This window comes from Taudactylus pleione, unplaced genomic scaffold (genome assembly GCF_031769625.1).
Source record: "Taudactylus pleione unplaced genomic scaffold, aTauple2 ptg000317l, whole genome shotgun sequence".
NCBI lineage: Eukaryota > Metazoa > Chordata > Amphibia > Anura > Myobatrachidae > Taudactylus > Taudactylus pleione.
The window spans coordinates 1915531-1936493 of NW_028284718.1; the positions used below are offsets into that span (position 1 = coordinate 1915531).

At 39.9% G+C, this 20963-nt stretch overlaps 1 protein-coding gene and 1 long non-coding RNA gene across 3 annotated transcripts in view; one reads left to right on the top strand and one right to left on the bottom strand.

Annotated features, from left to right (window-relative positions):
* The first annotated feature begins 533 nt into the window (after window positions 1-533).
* LOC148509708 (uncharacterized) lies at window positions 534-20392 on the top strand. The gene is made up of 3 exons (XR_015869409.1): window positions 534-649; window positions 1349-1505; window positions 20260-20392. It is a non-coding gene; the product is annotated as an uncharacterized LOC148509708 (long non-coding RNA).
* MATN4 (matrilin 4) overlaps window positions 15744-20963 on the bottom strand; it is a 75101-nt gene continuing 69881 nt past the window's right edge. For both annotated transcript variants that reach the window (XM_088442792.1, XM_088442791.1), the window contains 2 exons: window positions 19655-19759; window positions 15744-18025 (listed from right to left, as the gene is read on the bottom strand). In XM_088442792.1, coding sequence (XP_088298918.1) covers window positions 17967-18025; window positions 19655-19759 — 164 coding nt within the window. In that variant the 3' untranslated portion in view covers window positions 15744-17966. The remainder of the gene's footprint in view (window positions 18026-19654; window positions 19760-20963) is intronic.

Genomic DNA, 20963 nt, shown 5'->3' on the forward strand with positions numbered 1-20963 from the left:
TGTCGATGTTGAGTGACAGCATGCCCCCTTTGGTGGGCGTGCCGGGGGCATGGCTGCCCAGACGGATGCGTTCCCTTAGGAACGCCTACCGTCTGGGTCCGGCCCCACTGACATCATAAGTGATGTCAGTGGGAGTGCTTTCGGCTCTGTTTGAGCCGAAAGCACTCCAGGGCTTGCGGCAACGAGACCTTACCACAAGGGTCTCGTCGCAAGCCCAATGGTCGTGATGGTCTTGACCATGGCGACCATCTTTCTGGCCGCTCGCTATAGCTGTGGGTGGACACCCACAGCTATACGAGTGGCCAGGAGGCCGCTCTAAAAATCAAGAAGGACGGCCCTGATTCAGAGCGAGCGCTCTGTCAGAGCGTCCGGCTGTGAATCAGGGCCAGAGTCCTATTCCCTATCAGATGACCTTGTCCATGCAACTGACTATGCAGCACACTAAGAGCAGATGGTTTGTATGTAGTTGATCACTGTTTTCTTCACTAGGGGCGGAGCCTATTTTCTCATGACTATGTCTTCTGGTGCGGAGATTTTAACTATCGAATCGATCTGCCAAATGAAGAGGTAAAAGAACTGATCAGAAATCAAAACTGGATTTCTCTTATTGTCAAGAGATCAGCTTGTGAACCAGAGGAATGTAGGACAGGTATGACAATCATGAATGTTGTATTTATCCTGTAAATCATGTCATTGTTACCCCCTGGATCCTGTGTAATCTTTTTTTAAACCACTGACAGTGGCAGAATGATCTACGTTAGACTTTAGACACTTGTCATCCTCCAGCTGTTAAACAAGTACCAGCATTTCCTGCTAGCACTTCTCAGCGATATGAAATCCCTTCCCCGCGGTGAGAGAGCTGCAAGAGATTACAGTCACTGGGCAAAGATTCCCGCCAGGGTGTAATATATATGCTGGCGGCCCCTTGGATGGTTGCGCACCTTGGGGCTGATAGAGAGTTAAACATGCACCTGTAGACTGTAGGATCGTAGACTGAAGAGATGAAACTGGGGTGTGATGCGGCGCACCCACATAGACAAGTGCGCGTTTTTGGAGGTGTACCTTGTGCACCTAGTATACAGCAGGTATAAGCACTCACTTGATAGTGACCTGTAGTAAACCAGATGCATATCCTGCACGCACAGATGCAGGCACATCTTGAGATGCATCTAACTCTACATATAGGCCAGTACATGCATTTTCTGCTTATTTGTGCGCTTGATTTACTAACATCTCTGCACAAATATTACACCTAGTACTTGGCCTACATACTGGTTTAAATGTAGTCATCAAAAAGTGTTTGATCAGCTGTCACCTAACCGTTACATGTAAATGTTTGCTACTATAGGTGTTCCATGCATTCCTAGAGGGAAATATCAACTTTGCCCCCACGTATAAATATGACCTCTTCTCTGATGTCTATGACACAAGTGAGAAGTGTTGCTGCCCAGCATGGACAGATCGCATTCTCTGGAGAAGAAAAGAATGGCCGAGTGACAGATCAGGTCCTTATTGTGTTTCTTCCCCTACAGCTGTGTATAGTAATTTATATATCTACGTGTAATTACAGAAAGGTTCTTACTGCTCACGGTTTATAAATCAGTTCCAGGGGTAAATGTAATAGGCTGCGGCTTTGAGACATTGGTGAGTCCCGTGCAAGACTGCCCGATGATTTAAAGTAGCAGTGTTTTAGTAGGCTAAACCAGGTTGATTTTGGTAATTAAAAGACTGCTACTTTAAAACATCAGGCAGTCTCGCACGGGACTCGCCAATGTCTCAAAGCCGCAGCCTATCTCATTTTCCCCCGATATCTGTTTGCTTAATGGAGTACTGAACTAAAAGTTGCTTCATGTGAAATGGCCACTAATGTAAGAGTCACCCATAGATGCACTCATTTCAGACATTTATTATAGCACCAAGACAAAATTATTAATGCTGACTATGGGCCTGATCCAGAGTTGTACGCAAACCCAATGGTATGCGTACAAGTCCTATGGTTGCCGATCGGCACATGCACAATACAGATCCTTAACATTAAAACCAGGGAGTACAAAATGACAATTATGCCACATCAGTTGTATCTGTAAGGGAACCATATATATCTGAATAATGTCTATAAACAAATCATAAGTGGCCACTTTGCAGCTATATAAAGTATTGCAGGTTGTTGTGTTATGAAATAATGTCTCAGTGACATCGCCAGGCTATATAGCCATGCTAACAACATGCATATGTAAATGAGCATGGATTGTAGTATGCTGGCGGCGTCATTGAATCAACTTCCAAATAGCGGTAGCAAGTAGCCTGTATAACCCCAACTGAGCATGAAGTTGCTAATCAACACAGATGTATTACTCCAGCTAATAAACAGAAGCCACATACTGTACAGTGACTAATAAAATATACAGTATGGCGTAACCTGCCACGCTGGGTATGAATGCTGCACCTGATATAACTCCAGTCACTCAACTGATTCAAGTGTCCCAGGGACTTTAGATATGATGCTGTGAGGGTTTCCAACTATGGTCGTTTGGTGTCTGCATAAGAAGAGCACCGTGCGCTCATGGGAGCATGCTGATGCCGGTGTCTGTCAAGACATGCATGCACTGTTGCAGGGGGCTTAGAATTTCTTCCCATTTTATGCGTCTCCTGTATCAGTATCCTCATACTCTAATTTCAGGATCTTCTAATGGAACTAGGGGCCTGATTCAGACCCACTCGCGAGCGGCTGTCCGCTCGCAAGTGGGTCGATGTTATGGACTGAGCATGCGCACGACGGAGGGAGCTCCGTCGTGCGCATGCGCCGGACGCGACGAGCGAAGGAAAGTCCTTCGCTCGTTGTGTCCGATCAAAGGGGGCGTGCTGTCAATGTTGATTGACAGCACGCCCCCTTTGGTGGGCGTGCCGGGGGCGTGCCTCCCTGACGGGGGCGTTCCCACGGGAACGCCTCCCGTCAGAAGCTGGCCCACTGACATCACTAGTGATGTCAGTGGGAGTGATTTTGGCTCTGATAGAGCCAAAATCACTCCGGAGCTTGCGGTTGAAAACCTCAACCGCAGGCTCCGGCTCGCAATTTCGATGGTCGCGATGGTCTCGACCATCGCGGCCAACACAAAGCACGCTCGTATAGCCTGTGGGTGGTGACCCACAGCTATACGAGCGTCCAGGAGGACGCTCCATGAAAATGGAGCCCGGCCCTCATTCAGAGCGTGCGCTCTGCTCAGAGCGTACGGCTCTGAATGAGGGCCTATATTCTCATGCCATGAAGTTCTATGGAAACATTTAAATATCTGTGTCTTTATTACTATTGGTAATGAGTTAGTAAATCCTTCCAATACTTCAAATAGTCTTTTTGTGTTTTGTTCCTTATATAATGAAGATATTTCTATCCATTCTAAATATGAAAAATAACTAAAAATAAAGTTAATTGTGGATGATTCATATTTGTCCAATATTGTAATATGCTTTTTTTTGCCACTGCTAAGACAATTGTGAGAACCTCAATTGTGGGTTTAATATTCTCAGTATTCTCTATTCTACCAGACATGGTACGTACTACTGTATATTAAGGGCTGTATTCAATTAGTTTTGCACCTGCAATAAAGTTTTGCATGCCGTACTTTTCACCTATATCACGTATTTTAGCCGCAGAAACTTATAGTGCACACCCCCTCTATTCGCCCTATTCAATCCCAAAAGACGTGAAAACGGCGACACACGAAGTCAGAACAGGCGGAAAGTGGTGTCACTGAACCCCCCAAAAAGATTCAGAAACTTTGGGGATCAATGTAGTAGTGCCCGATTAGCCTTAATAAACTGTTTGGGGTTCTTAAGTTGGTACAATTGCCTCTAATTAGCGTCTTTGCACAAGTGGTGAAGAATGACATAAAGCAGTATTTTTTGGAGAAGATAAGTAGTCTTGGAAAATTTGGGGTACCTGAAAATGGGTGCTAGCATATTTTTCTGTCTCTAAAGTGAAGTTTTAAGAAGAGTGAAATTCATCCCCCACCTGCAATCCCCAAAACACTTGACCAATTCTTAGAGCACCCCAGAACCTTATTTCGCTAGTTTGTGAACTTGTCCCCCCACTTTGTGCTTTTTCGCCCTGAAAATTCAAAGTACTTTTTTGGGGTGTACTTAAGTTTTTTTCAGATTTTCTTGACGCAGTTGTCTTTTGGGGGCTGTCCCAAGGGCTCTGAGTGGTTTCCCCACCTTTGTTACCACCCACATATGCCTCATTCTGTCACTCAAAATAGCAGGCATTCGCTATATTGCGAGCACATGAATTTTGGCCACACTGACTGGTTTGCGCATGCGTATAACGATCCGTACGCATGCGCAGATGTGCGAACATCGCTCGGAACGAGCGTACTGCCGTTAGCGAGTGGCTCTGAATGAGGGCCTAAATCTGCAGATTTTCCTGTTTTTGGGATCAGTGTGGTGCACTATGTGATCTGTTAAACTGTTATTAAATTCATTTGTGAAAACAGGTTCTAGATAAGGATTTCATATTTTAAAGAATTCTGCACTATATCCATCAGGCCCTGGTGATTTATTATTGTGAAGTGATTTGAGAGCATCCACTACTTCCCTCTCTGTAATATGTGAGTTCAGTAATTCTCTCTGAGTAAGGGAAGGTTTAGGAAGTTGTGCCTTTTCTAATAATGAAGTGTGTAATGTAGGATGGTTCGGTGTTTCTTCATATAGTGACTGATAATATTTGTGAAATTCTTATTATTTTCGATGTCTGTGTGAACCTTGTCTGTATTTTCCTCCCGAATTGTTATAATCCTATGTTGCTGTGCATTTGTGAGTAATAATGTTTCCATTATTTGTCTTGATGTCATATATGTTTCTAAGTTTATCTCAGATGGTGTTACCATTTTTGAAATGCTTGCCCCTCATCAATTTGTAGAACAACATTATTTTTTTCTAAATTGTTTCTTTTGAAGCTTTACATGAGATATAATATGTCCTCTAAGGTCCGCTTTTGATGTATCCCAAAATATAATCTGATTTTCTCGGTATTCCTGAATTTCTGACATCTTAGAGTTAAGAATTTTTTTAATTAATCTGATTGTGCTAAATATATACTATAAAAATCAGTTCACATATTATTAATCCTTATATCTATTGTTATCTGGTCAGAAGAGTCAAAGTAGAAAGCGAGAGCATGGGACTGTACCTCAACATCAAGAAAACAAAGATAATGACTAGGGCAAGTGATGATGCAGTCCAAATTGCAATCGATAATGAGGAAGTCGAATCGGTACGAGACTTCCTCATTCTGGGTTCTAAGATTGATCGCAGTGGAGAATCATCTCCTGAAATAAAACGACGAATTTCACTTGGCCGCAATGCTATGCTAGGAATGATGAAGATATGGAAGAGCAACGATATCAGCAGCGCAACAAAAGCACGGTTGGCCAATGCAATTGTTTTTCCGATCTTTATGTATGCATGCGAAACCTGGACACTCAAGAATGCAGATCGCAAGAGAATCGACGCTTTTGAATTGTGGTGCTGGAGGCGAATGCTGCGCATACCATGGACTGCAATGAATATGAACAAGGCAGTCCTAGAGTTGGTCAAACCAAAAATATCATTAGAAGGCAAGATCACCAAATAACGAGTCTCATATTTTGGACATGTCATGCGGACTAATTCACTAGAAACAGTGCTATTGCTTGGATCCATCAGCGGGTCCAGAAGAAGAGGACGCCAAAGAACTCGTTGGCTGGACACAATAAAGGCTGACATGAACATGCCCATAAATGACCTGAAGGAAGCGGTCAGAGAAAGAGAAGTGTGGCATTCACTGATCCATAAAGTGTCTGAAAGACGATGTCGACTAAATGGATAATCATCATCATCTATTGTTATGGGGGTGTGGTCAGATATTGTGTAGCTAAAGAAACCTGTGCAAAGAGATTGTCCTCCACTAATATATAATCTATTCGTAAAAATTATATATGTGGATGTGAATAAAAAGATTTTTCTCTTTTGGATTGTGGAGATGCCACTAGTGAATGGTCTATTTTTAGCATTAAATATTATGCAGTTGTGACGTCGTTTGAACTCCTAGAGTTGATTTATCCATTTTAGGATTATCTATTATATCTATTGTATTGAGATCTCCTCCTAGTATCAAATTAGATGTCTCTCTTTGTAAGATTTTATTAGATATTTCTATAAAAAATTCAAGATTAGGTTCATTTCGTGCGTATATATTTAACAATGTAAATGTCTCATTGCCTATTTTAATATCAATATAAATTGCCCCCCTGGGTCAGTTATTATATGATCAGTAACATAATTGAGATTTTTATGAAAAATGATTGCTACACCTCTCAGTTGTTTATTATAAGGGGCACTTATACATTCTCCTATCCAATTTGCCTTTAGTGTATTATGTTTTTCTTTGCACCTATGTGTTTCTTGAACAAATCAATGTCAGGTTTAGGTGTTTTAAGATGAGTAACAACTAATTTTCTTTTGATAGAGGTACTGTATTAAGACCCTTTATATTCCACAATCTTATTCGGACTGTAGCCGATAAACTATCCAGTTTTATTATCTCCTAATTCAATAATCCCACCATGTAACCATTTAACTTCTCCAATAATCAAAGGACATCTTTAGTTTTAACCCTTTTTTCTTTAAAGGATGGGAAGACCACATAATCTCCAATATCCATGGGGGTACATATATTGAATATTTATACCACATTATACTTTATTTCTTTTTATTAGTTTTCATTGTAACATACAAAGGTAAGCCTAATTTCAACAGTTGTTCCCTTTAAAGGCAGCAAACAGCATCTATTCTTTGTTGCCCAGGGGAAAATTCCAATCACCTTCACATCCCAAATTTTCTAACATTTTTCTGTTTTTAATATCACATATGTACTCTGCATCTTATTCCCATACAGCCTTTTACAATCAATATCCCATATACACCATTTCCCATTTTTCCTCTAGATGTTTATTTTTTTTATTATACCAAGTTCTTCTTAGGTCTTTCTTACTGCTCTTCATCATTGCATATATAATCTGTGTTTTATTTTTATACAACATTATATATTTATTATTCCATATACACGATTTTCCAAAATTTTCCTCCAGGTAATTGGTATTGTTAAAATAGTTATGATGGCCATTCACTCTGGTCCATATCAAAAAGTATGCTACTATTGCTTTACACATTCTCAAATTTTTTAATCTAGTCTTAATTTATGTTTCGCAGTGTAAGGTTGGAACAATTATCAGTTCCACTTTTATCATCTCAATATTAAATGGGACAAAATGACCTACAGTCAGGTGCATAAATATTGGGACATTGACAGAATTTTCATATTTTGGCCTCTATTCACCACCACAATGGCTTTGAAATGAAACAAACAAGATGTGCATTAACTGCAGACTTTCAGATTTAATTTGAGGGTAATTACATCCAAATCAGGTGAACGGTGTATGAATTACAAAAGTTTCTATAAGTGCCTCCCACTTTTTAAGGGGCCAAAAGTAATGGGACTATCAACTCAAAAGCCATTTCATGGACAGGTGTGGGCTATTCCCTCGTTATTTTATTATCAATTAAGCAGGTAAAAGGTCTGGAGTTGATTCTAGGTGTGACATTTGGAATCAGTTGCTGTCGACTCTCAATATGAGATCCAAAGAGCTGTCACTATCAGTGAAGCAAGCCATTATTAGGCTGAAAAATCAAAACAAACCCATCAGAGAGATAGCAAAACCATTAGGTGTGGCCAAATCAACTGTTTGGAACATTCTTAAAAAGAAAGAACGCACCAGAGAGCTCAGCAACACCAAAAGACCCGGAAGACCACGGAAACAACTGTGGTGGATGACAGAAGAATTATTTCCCTGGTGAAGAAAAACCCCTTCACAACAGTTGGCCAAATCAAGAACACTCTCCAGGAGGTAGGTGTATATGTGTCAAAGTCAACAATCAAGAGAAGACTTCACAAGAGTGAATATAGAGGGTTCACCACAAGATGTAAACCATTGGTGAGCCACAAAAACAGGAAGACCAGATTAGAGTTTGCCAAACAACATCTAAAAAGCCATTACAGTTATGGAACAACATCCTATGGACAGATGAGACAAAGATCAACTTGTACCAGAGTGATGGGAAGAGAAGAGTATGGAGAAGGAAAGGAACTGCTCATGATCCAAAACATACCACCTCATCAGTGAAGCATGGTGGTGGTAGTGTCATGGCGTGGGCATGTATGGTTGCCAATGGAACTGGTTCCCTTGTATTTATTGATGATGTGACTGCTGACAAAAGCAGCAGAATGAATTCTGAAGTGTTGCGGGCAATATTATATGCTCATATTCAGTCAAATGCTTCCGAACTCATTGGACGGCGCTTCACAGTGCAGATGGACAATGACCCGAAGCATACTGCAAAAGCAACCAAAGAGTTTTTAAGGCCAAAATGTGGAATGTTATGCAATGGCCAAGTCAATCCCCTGACCTGAATCCGATTGAGCATGCATTTCACTTGATGAAGACAAAACTGAAGGGAAAATGCCCCAAGAACAAGCAGGAACTGAAGACATTTGCAGTAGAGGCCTGGCAGAGCATCACCAGTGATGAATCCCAGCGTCTGGTGATGTCTATGCATTCCAGACTTCAGGCTGTAATTGCCTGCAAAGGATTTGCAACAAAGTATTACAAAGTGAAAGTTAGATTTAGGATTGTTTAGTTTGTCCCATTACTTTTGGCCCCTTAAAAAGTGGGAGGCACATATAGAAACCGTTGTAATTCCTACATCGTTCACCTGATTTGGATGTAATTACCCTCAAATTAAATCTGAAAGTCTGCAGTTAATGCACATCTTGTTTGATTCATTTCAAAGCCATTGTGGTGGTGAATAGAGGCCAAAATATGAAAATTCTGTCAATGTCCCAATATTTATGCACCTAACTGTATATTTACTATTTAATCATGATAGCCAGATCATGTACGAATATTTTTGCTTTTGTTACTTCATCAAAAATATGTTGTTGTACCTTAACTTCAATATGAAGTGTAGCTGGATATGCTAGATTGAAACAGATTTGATTTTTAAACAACAGACTGCACAGTGGGGCGAATGCTCTACATTTTTTCAATATTCTGGACAAGTCTTGAAATATCAAGATTTTATAGTCACGTACAATGGCTGATGGTAGTTTCCTATAGGCTCTTATGATCTCTTGCTTGCCTCTGATATGAAGGAATTTTGCTATTACTGCCCTCTATCTTTCTTTATCTCCTGTTTGCTCAGAGCCTAATCTATGCACTTCAACCACTACAGGACCAAATGACTTATCCAATGCAAGAGTTCTTACTAAATCTCCTTGGATAAAATCTAACAGATCTGTACCTTTAATGGATTCTGGTATGCCTACAAATCTTAAGTTATTACGGAAATGCCTGTTTTCCAGATCATCTACCTTATCCTCCAAATTTTTATAATTGGGGTTTGTGAGCAAAGTTTGTTTTGAAGATCTGTAATTACATCTTTTGCATCACTAATTCTTTGTTCAGTGATTATGATATGTTTAATGTTGGCTTCTAAAGCTGTTGTTACTTGGTTTATTGAAGCCTAAAGTGCTTAAAATCTTTGATTGAATATTGGTATAAATCTTTCTTCAATTAAAGGCATGAATATTAAGGAAACCTCTTTAGCCAATTCTGTGTCATTTATTGATCCCAGTGTTCCCAATGTCCCTGCATTAGCTGAGACGTTTGGTGATGCTGGTGTAACTTTTGGGGAGTGAGGATCACTTCTTCTGGGGTTCACATTTTTAGTTTTCCCCATTTTTAAGCCTCCTAAGTCATCCAAGTTTCTTTTCATTCCATGTTGTAATATATGTTACTTTTCTCTATTAAATACTTCGGACTCTATTATTGAACTAGCTATATCTAAATGCAATCAGTTATACATTTTAGTATTTAATTAAATTAGCTATCACTTTTTATCATTACTAGCAGTCCACATATATAAAAAGTCCTTTCCCGAACACTACAGTTTATCTCCCTATATCATATTTACCATCCGCCTTACAATCAGTAATTGTAACAATCTACCTATAGGGAGTCACTATTTGCAGATATTAAAGTCAGCCTACTTATTGTCCTTTCTCAGATGTCATCCAATATCATGTTATATCACCTTGCCAACATTATGAACATTAATATTCCATATGTGTTAATGTGGCATAACATCATCTTTAACAACAGAGCAAGGTCTCTCACATTGAACTACAAATATCCACAAATGTTTTCAGAAATACCAAAATCAACTGTTTACAAGGAATTATATTTTTATCAGCTGAATTGCTTTTTTCCAAAAATTCATATCAAATTATATTCTCAGACCTCTTGTGTCCACTACCAGTAGCAATAATAGTTCATATATATAGAACATTTATTTCTGAGCACCAAGGTATGTTCAGCTGTATCACTGTTTGTTAAGTATAAATCTAAAAAATTCACGTGTATTTAAGGACAGTTCTTAAAGACATCAAGCAATGCTTTGTTCTCCACTAGGAAGCTACTGAAATATATTTCATGTATCCTCTTTAATTGCTCATATAGCAACCACCCATATTTTATTTTTGTGTCTCTCAATCATGAATAATCCAGCATTCATTGAGTTGCACCCCATAGCATTTATTCAGCTTTCTGTATGTTGGAAGAGGGGGTGTCCCATTTTCATAGTGCACAATATCACATTAGGCTTAGGGTTGGTTCAAAATTCACCTTTTATAAATTCTCAGACAGTACTTTATATTGCATCAGGAACCTATTGCGAAGCATTTCATAGCTCACTTTAACTTGCTTATATGGCATCCAACCATTTTTTATTTTATGTTTCCGAAATAGAAACATTCAGACAGTAACAAAATGTGTCCCAAAATATAATCTGTCCAACCAGCTTTTAATAAAGTGCCAGTGCATAAAGGAAAGCTTATTTATGTGGCTAAATTCACATCAACTTTTTATGACTGCTTCAAGCTTTACAATTTTCAAAGTTTCAAACTTTATTTTTGTATACAACATCCAGCCATACTTTATTTTTGGTCCTCTTTAAGCAGAAATATTCAAGAAATCATCAAGTTACTCCCGGTAATATTTCAGACAGATATCTACAGTCAAGAGGTTTAAGCCCCTCTCTTAATATACAATATCAAGATGGTTTGTATCTTGTTGAGAATTCACATATATTTCATGACAGCTCCCAAAGTCTCAGACAATGCTTTTCTATTCCATCAAGGAGCTATCGCAGTGTGAGGTTGATTCAGAGATGTACATTAACCCGATGCTTACTAGGGTGATTCTAGGGTTTCAGTTTCAGGGAACTTGGTCACTGGAAGAGAAGAAGCTTCCAATCAATGTGTTGGAATTGAGGGCAGTCTGGTGTGTTCTAGTCCAGGTGCAGAATTTACTCAGGGACAGACCCATACAGGTTCAATCAGACAATGTCGCAATGGTGGCATTTATCAACAGGCAAGGAGGAACCAAGAGTCCTCAGGCTATGGGGGAGATTCGGCACAGGGTTCACCAAGGGGAATGGTCACTGCATCAGGACATGTTCAATCAGATTGTGGAAAGATAGGGTCTGCTGGATATAGACCTCATGGCATCCAGGTTGAACAGGAAGTTTCCGCGTTATGGGGTGCAGTCCACTGATGCACAGATGACTCTGATACATGCCTTAACAGCCAGGTGGTATTTCCGCCCATCCCGTTGTTCCCGTATGTAATAAAATTATTCAAGCAGGAGAAGGATCATGTCCTTCTAATAGCACCAGATTAACCGTGCAGGTCACTTGAACTTTTTGTCTCTAGTGGTCGACCAACGGTGGAGACTGCCACCTAAGAGAAGATCTACTGAACTGTCACAAGGTCCATTGCTCCATCCTATTTTACCTCAATTGGCTATAACGGAGTTGCACTAAAGACCACTCTCTTGAAATCCAGAGGTTCTTTTATAACCGTTATGCATACAATGTTACAGGCACATAAGTCATCCACTTCTATAATTTATTATAGGGTTGGAGATCTTATATCCGATGGTGCGAAATGAAGAGCGTTTCAGCTCCTCAATTTCACTTAACGCATTTACTTTCTTTTTTGCAGGACAGATTGGATCAAAGGCCTCTGCCTCTCTTCCCTGAGCGGTCAAGTGTCGGCCTTGTCGATGTTAGAACTTTCATGCAAGCAGTATTGCAATCCAGCCAACCTTATGTTCCACCTGTCCCACCATGTAACCTTAATGTAGTTTTGGCTGCTCTTCAGCGGGCTCCTTTTGAGCCACTTAAGATGGTGGAATTAAAGTGATTAACTTGGAAAGTAGCTTTTGTTTTGGCAATCCCCTTGCAGTTTCTGAGTTGTCGGCATTGTCAGCTAGCTTCTATCTTTTGATTTTTCATACGGACCGAGCGGTTCTCCGCCCTCGGCTGTCCTTTATTCCTAAGGTAATTTCACAATTTCACCTAATTCAGAAGTTTGTGGTTACAGTGTTGTATCCATTTGATCCAGAGAGTCCTCTCTGGTTTCTGGATGTGGTACGAGCACTCAGAATATATGTGGATAGGACTGCTATTTTGTGTAAAATGGACTGTCTTTTAGTACTTTATGAGGCCCATGAAAGAAGCTGGCCAGCATCAAAGCATTCAATTGCTAGTTGGATTACTTCCACTATCAAGCAGGTTTATATAGTCAGTGGTGAGTTTTAAAGTTATATGTTAAAATTGTTTTAATCTAAACATAAAATAGACTGGAAGATTTTCTATGATGGTACTAATTTTATAATGTAACTTGGCGTATCTCGCTCTGTGTCCAACTCAGTAAAGGCATATGCACCAGTTGTATGGATAGAGAACAATAGAATACAGTATGTACCCGGTTGAAGCCATGAGAAAACACTAATACTGTATATAGTATTTGCCTAGTTTATTGCAGGACTATCCACTAGGGCAGTGATAACCAACCTAATACACTTTGGGGGCCATATTGGGCCTTTATAAGGGCCACACATGGTGATACTGTGATAAAGATGATGCTATGTCCTGCTAGCATGATGGGGATCAGTGATAGTTGTGAAACTGGCCTTATTTGATGGTTATTTTTTAAAATCTAAATACTATACTAAGGCGCTCCTATCATGGCTGGCCACTCCTTGCTGGTTAGATGGTCACACTCCTTCCAGCAACTGGCCACGACTGTTAGTGGGCCTCTGTGAGTACATTCCAAAGGTGGTCCAGTTATGCCCCAGTCCGACATTGACTGTAGAAATCTATATCTGGAAAGGATTTAAATAATCTGGACTTTACATAAATACTCCAGATTAGCCTATTATATATTAATTTATACACATAAATACAAACTATCAATGTAACCAACTAATTGGAAGCATTAATAACACAATGCAGCGCTGGTTACACTAATATCTATTTAATAGCAAGTGGATTAAAACATGCATAGAAATTCACATACACATTATAATAAAAAACATTTATAACTGCTCCTTTAATAAGTACAAATCACATTAATGATTCTCATGGGTATCAAACTGGAAGGTGTGTATACTTGGCTTTAAATGATTTGAAAATTGCACAAAAAAAGTCCAGTAAGAGAATATGTATATTAATACACATGCAATGTTCCATATTTTAACCGTGGAGAAATCCAAATCAAACTGTTTGTGAGAGATTCAGAATGACTTAACAGTAGAGACCAGGGCATCCCCCAGCGGCTTTAGCCAATCTACTCACGTTCCTCCTACCAGCTACGTTCCGTGTTAGGGGGATATAAAAAGGGGTAGTGGTATTTCTTCCACAGTAACGTCCTTGATTACTCATACTCTTTAGATGTAGTATAAGCGTGGCTCCTGGTGTGGAATGAGTATAGTTCTCAGTGCTGGTGTAGTGCAGCAGCACTCTCCATCAGTTGTCTGATATTGTCAGACCAGATCAGCACAGCGCATCAATATAACGTGTATCCCCCGCTCAGTTCAACGGCCGCAGTACGGCTCACGGCAGTAGCCGTGTAGTAGTAGTGTCTGGAGTAAAAGGATGGCAACAGACCTTTCCTTGTCCAGGTGTACAGTCCAAATATTTTTGTAGGCAAAATCACCAGTTCCACAATGGTTATAGACAGGGACAGCGACACGTTTGTCTACTCTGTAGTAGACTAAATGCATTGCTGTCCCTATCTATAACCATTGTGGAACTGGTGATGTTGCCTAGTAATATTTTGGTTGGTTTGATTGCTTTGGTTGGGCTGCTTCAGGGCATCGCATTATATACATATTTTTCCTTTCTTGCACTTTTAGCACTTCCATTGTTTGTTTAATATATATGTATTATTTTCACATCTTTATTTTTCACTTTACTATATGCAGCAGCAGCTGCTCTTATCTATCCTACACCTTTTTACACTTCACCTTTCCTTATTGGAGTGATGCCCTGGGGTGGCTCAGCTGGGCTGGTTTGGGGGTGTCCTGCGCTCTGGATTTCAACCCCAGTATGTTAGGGACCTACCCTCAGAGGTTACCTGGAGGCAGTGGGTAGGCCCATAACCATGGCCATGATTATGCCAAAATCTCTTTGATTATTTGCAAAATTCTATTGCAAAATGTATTATTAATTATATATAATGAGTAATGTTGGAGTTGTGCATCTGTAATTCTTTTTTGTATGTTCGCAACAATAGTCTCCACAGGTAGCACCTCCCATTATATATATTTTCAGGGTGTGCAGTCTAGGGCCTCCTTTCAACCTAACATGGAAACAAGCAAGTGATATGGAATTAAGGTACACTGGTAGAAACATGGGTAAAGAGAAGAGTCATGATTTATATCTCATAACGTTGGTGAATCATAAACCCCGGAACTTCTCTGAGAAGTGAGAGGACAGCGCCAGGAAGAGGGAAATCTCTTCAGCTCTTCTTGCAAGTAAGCATGGTAATCCCCTTCAAATTAGCAAAGCTTCGCTGGATATAGCAGGGCAAATTTTCTTTTTTTCTCGAATAAGTTGGGAGCAAATAGGAGCAAAAGCTTTTCTAGCTCTAGTCAATTCCACAGAAAAGTCTTGAAAAATATGCAGCTTATTGCGCTTTTTCTTGGAAGCTGACCAAATCGCCAATTTGTGAAGATAATTCAGGCATCTGAAGAGGGTGACTCTGGGGCGTTTATCTGAGCCTCAAGGGTGAGGACCAACTCTATAGACTCATTCAATCACCAGATCTTTGCATTCTTCAACCATCCCCAGTAGCGAAAGTAATGTGTTATGACCAAATTGTGCTAGAGCTGGCCCTTTAATAGTTTCAGGGAGGCCCACTAGCCGAATATTGTGCCGGCGTGACCTATTCTCAAAATCATCAAGTTTGTTTCTCAGCTGGTGGTTTTCTGCACATTGCACATCTGCCATATCTTTTGACAGAGACTCTATTCTATGTTCTGCATCAGTGACTCTCTGGGATAGGCGGTGAAGCTGGGCAGTGATATCATTAACAGCCTGAGCGAGCAAGGAAGCCATTGTAGATTTGATGGCGTCCACCACTTCATTATAGCAAACAAGGGAGGAAAAACTGCATCATAAAAGGAAAGGATAGAGGTTACTAAAGGGGTTTAGTACATATTTACTTTAGTCAAACCTTGAATTTATGACCACCAGTTAAAAAATATATTGATTATTTTCATAAGATTTAATATTAAAGGCTTCAAAACAACAAAACATAGTTTATTGCAAATTTTTAAATACCAGTGTCATATATATTGTAACAAACAAAAATGACTATGGAACATATATTTGTGTAATTTTTTTTAACCTGTATGTTAACATTAATCTAAAAACTAGGTGTTTCACAGATCAGAAAATTTAAATTCAGATTATAGAGCTCATTCATTATATCATACAAAGTTTCACTGACATTTGCTTTCAGTGCCTTGTACTAAACAGATTTAGCCATACAGCACAAGTTAAGACAATGAAAGCATCTGCCTTTAAGCATAAAACCTATAGTTTACAGTAAAAAAAACCAAATAGACAAATGATAGGCTCTTATGTTTTAATGATCATTCAACATAAGACATAAGGTATATCTTCAAACTTCCTCAGCACGTTGTACATTTGGTTTGTATGGAATGTTTTGTTCAAATAACTTTTTATCCAGGGTTCTTTAAAGGGTAACTAAATCTAAAATGTAATTTTTACCCAACAGCCTTGTTGGGACAATGCTAGGGACACTGCAGCTAGGGACAACTTACCTCTATCCAGTCTTTGACAACTGCAAAGACAAGAAGCATTGGCAGCATTGGCTGGGTGAGTTATTTCAAATTGCACATGGAGCCCTCAAATCCTGCTAGTTGGACAGAGTAGGGATGATGGGTAAAAATTATATTTTAACTGGAGTTAACCTTTAAAGTGATTGTCCAAATTTGGACAACTGTGACTTACAACTCCTCCCTAACCATATATCCCTTTGTAGAGGACCCCCTAATCCACCAAGGACTAACATAATTGGTGGAATTCAATTGTGTATTGCTGCCACCTGATAGCTGGAATTTCATAACAGTGCTTGCTTGCTCCCCCAAATCATGCAAACTCTTCGTTGTTGGACAGGATTGGGCACAATATGGGCTCCTGATGTAATTGGTTGCATCTACTGTTCTACCAAAAACCAAAATTACATTCTGAGCTGGAGTTTGAACCTCCTGCCCCAGTTTCCCCAACAATGCTCTTTGCTCCCGTTTGTCAGTGTAGGCAACATTGGTGTACAATGGAAAGGAAGGGGTGATCCTCATCAAAGTGGTACATGGTCTAGTTCAGTGGTCTCCAACCTGTAGCTCGCGAGCTACTGGTAGCTCGCGGTCTTAATTTTAGTAGCTCACCTAGATGCAGTACTGCCGTGCATACTAGGAGCAAGTGACCTCTGACGCGCGCTCCCATGTCAGGTGATTGCTGCAGCTGTGCTTCCACCCATGGCATCTCTGCTACGGCAGAGCGAGTGAATCCCGCCCACCCCTGCTGGAAGATCACACAGCAGCCCTGCCTATACACTATCTTTTGCTACTCTACTGCATGTACCTCCTTGGAGCAGTTAATTAACAGTGAAATGTGACTGTGCTTAAATTCTATTTACAAACTACAACAATATCACTGTAATAATTAACTGCATTGTTGTTTTCTATTAAACATTTGTTTTACATTGTCCTTAAATGATCTTCAATTGTTCGTTTGTTAGTCAGACTTTTTTTCTACAATTTTAGTAGCTCTTCAGGAGGTTTAATTTAACTAAAGTAGCTCACACCTAAATTAAGGTTGGTGACCACTGGTCTAGTTGCTAAATATCAGAGATCCTCCAAATGTAGACAGCATCTTAAACTCAATTTCTGCTTAGCAAAATTGCTATGACAGAAACCAGGAGGAAGAAACTTGATATTTTCTTTAATTTTTCAAAGTACAGTAAACATATGTCTGTCTAAGGTGTCAAAGAGGGTTACCTGGAAACTAACAAAAATAATGACTTTGGAAAATGTATTTTGAATCCTTAGAATCACTGCCAAAGTAAAAGCAATAAAGAAAAGCCTATACTGAAAATAAATTTAATTCCCAAGAAGGCAATTAGAATATGTACTGTTGTCATAATATATTGTATAGTTTTTGTTTAATTTTATTAAAAAGGAAAAGAAATTAAATTAAAATATGTTCTAACATTCTAGAGTCTAGACCACTAACATGGTTTCCAATTTCTAGGTATGAAACAGTAAAATAATTATAATAATAATAAACAACAATCTATTCACATTTATTTATAATATAGTTTTACAACTCTGCTTGGCATTCCACTGTATGCCTCTGTAAAAGGATTACAAAATAATACCACGTGACATAAAAAGTCACATAGATCTCTTCATAGCTTGTTTTGGTTTTCCATCTTCAGTTCTTCATTTTTTATCAGCCAGCTGGTTTTCCAGGCTTTCAAGTCTTGTGGTCAGCTGAGCTAGTAAAAACTGTTAAGTAATAATAATATACTGTAAATAAAGAGGATGCTGCAAGCCAACAAGGACTTCTCTGACCTTGAAAAAAGATGTTAGGCTACTGGTTGATGCCTGATATTTAGGTCACAGAACCAGCTAATTTCTTTGGTAATCTAACAATCAACATATTTGATAATCCACTTAACAAGATGATAGGGACTTAATGAAGCAAACTAAACATCCTTTGCTAGATACACTGAAAATATATCTCAAGAACTAGAGGAGCCTACTGATCTCGTGGGTTGGATAGGTTATCGTAGTAAATATCAATATACTACTGAGATTGTTGATTGCTTTTCAGACCTTTTCTGTTTCCCAGGTAGTTACTCCAATAGCAAATTATAAGGCTCTTCTGGTCTGACAGAGGAACCTGAGTACAAATTTCTGCCTGATTCATTGTAGTACGGTAGTGCACAGCCGTTGCATCTTTGTACGCAGCAGGTGTGCAATACCGAACAGCTAATAAGCTAATGCTGCACAAGTCGTCTAAGGACAAAATGTGAGTGCAGCATCGGATCACCATCCCACTGTTGCGATGGTTGCAGCCATTATCCTAAGTTTAGCCACTGAACTCCTCTACTGAGGCCAGAAAATCTGCTGCCCCATTTTGTAACATTGCCGCTGCTGCCCTGTCCCCTTTCTCTACATACAAGTGAAGAAGAGTGTGCTGGAAGCAGCTAATCTAAGGCATTATAGCATGGCAGCCCACTTGGCACATTATGCCCTATGGCACTCTCCACCTTCAGCTTGCTTCTAGGTTCCTATTACAGAGCACCATGCTGTTTCCAGCCACCGTTTCTCATCACTCTGGGAACATTCCTTTCCTTTCTATATGCACCTTAATGCCCCTAGTAGTAGTGTCCCTTATACAATGCCCTCAGTAGTAGGTCGCCTTATGCAGTGCAACCCCTTATACAGTGCCCCCAGTAGTAGTGCCCCTTATACAGTGCCCCCAGAAGTAGTGCCCCTTATACAGTACCCCAGTAGTAGTGCCCCTTATGCAGTGCCCCCAGTAGTAGTGCCCCTTGTACAGTGCTCCCAGTAGTAGTGCCCTTTATTCAGTGCCCTCAGTAGTAGTGCCCCTTACAAAGACACAGACACACACACACACACAACACAATGCTCCTGTGCCCGCCGCCATACGACTGCTCCATCCTCGGTCCTCGCACTGAGCAATATGGGAGAGATGTCTTGATGTCATGACATCTCTCCCTTCACCCTCTGTGGGAGCCAGAACCGCTGCAGAGAAGGAGCTGCAGGGTGCCTACTGGTAAAATTTCAGCGGGTACCCGGCAAACGGAGTAAGCAGCGATGGCACCTCTCCAGACCGGTTCTGGCCTTGGGTGCAACAGCCAATAAGAATCTAACTGACCTTTATTGCTGCTGGCTGCTCCAGGCTGGCGGCGCCCCCTCCCCGCCAGGTCTGACACAGCACCCTGGGCAGGTGCCCCTCTCGACACCCCCTGATTATGCCACTGATGTTAATAAACATTGCAATGTAACTACAATAATGATATTGTTACCCAAATTTTTACCTTGTGGTTACAAATATTGAAAACAGTGAACAATATACTACCAGTACATAGAAAGGATATGTTTTTCTGCAAGATTCCCTAGTGTTGTTAGGGTGTTCGTCTGAAAGCTGACAAGATGCTCGCAGTCGCAGGGGTTCTTAAACTCTGTTTCACCTTTTATCTCTTCTGCAAATGTAAAATATGATAGTTTCATAGTTTAAATCACTTTTGTAAACATATATGTGGGTTTCACTCATATAAAATAAATATTTGTAAATATTTATAAATTAAAAAAATTGTATTACATAAAATTGGTTTGATTAGCGGACACAAACATTGCATTTTATATATTATAATAAGCAATTTCCTAATTACTGACCACCTCTCTTTCTACTTCATATGACCTATGCGTGTTAGAAATACTGGACTCCCGATTGTTGTTACACTTCTGCCCTATAAATAATTGTCACGTCGAAACTCGTTTTCAATGCTAAGGATGCTGAGATATCCCCACAACCCTGCAAATATCCCTGTAAAACATTATCTATTTTTCCTATCCAGTAACTCACTAATTCATCATCTTCAGGAGCAACATTGTAATAAAAGCTTAGCTGCTGTACTGTAACCATAATGTACGAGGGCTGATTGCAAAGTAATGAGACTTCCTGTATTTTTCTGTCCCATAGGTAGACGTGGTTTTATGTGAACTTTCGGCTTCACTTGGCATCTCATTCGAATGGATTCAGCATATTGAGACAAAGGAACTGAAAATGCATCGCGGTTGTGCCAGGTGGGTACCCAGAAATCACACAGAATAGCAGATGCGACGACGAGTTGAATCGTGCAAGAACACAGTTCGAATGTCGGAGTGGATACCCGATTTCCTGACATTGATTGTGACGTGTGACGAATCATGGATTCATCATTATGATCAGGAATCCAAACAGCAGTCCATTGTATGGAAACACTCGAATTCGCCTCTGCCCAAAAAATTCTGTTTGATTCCTTCAGCGTGTAAAGTCCTGCTTCTGCTGTTCTTTGATGCACATGGTATGATCCTACAGCACTGGGTACCCCGTGGACAGACAATAGTATAACAATAGAATAGGCTATTGTGCTTGGAAGGACTTATAATCACAATAATTATAAAAATAGACTAAATCTCATTAATGAATAAATATATACATGCATGGACATTCCTTGCTGCCGTTGAGAAATGGTAGAAACCAGAAAAACTAAAAGTAAGATACGATACAACAGCGCAATGGGTATGTCTAAATGCAAATTCATTTGCAAATATGCCAACATATATTTTAAAAATTGGTGAATCAAACAAGGGGCCTGATTCAGAGCCACTCGTAAGTGGCAGCTCGTTCGCTCCGAGCGATGT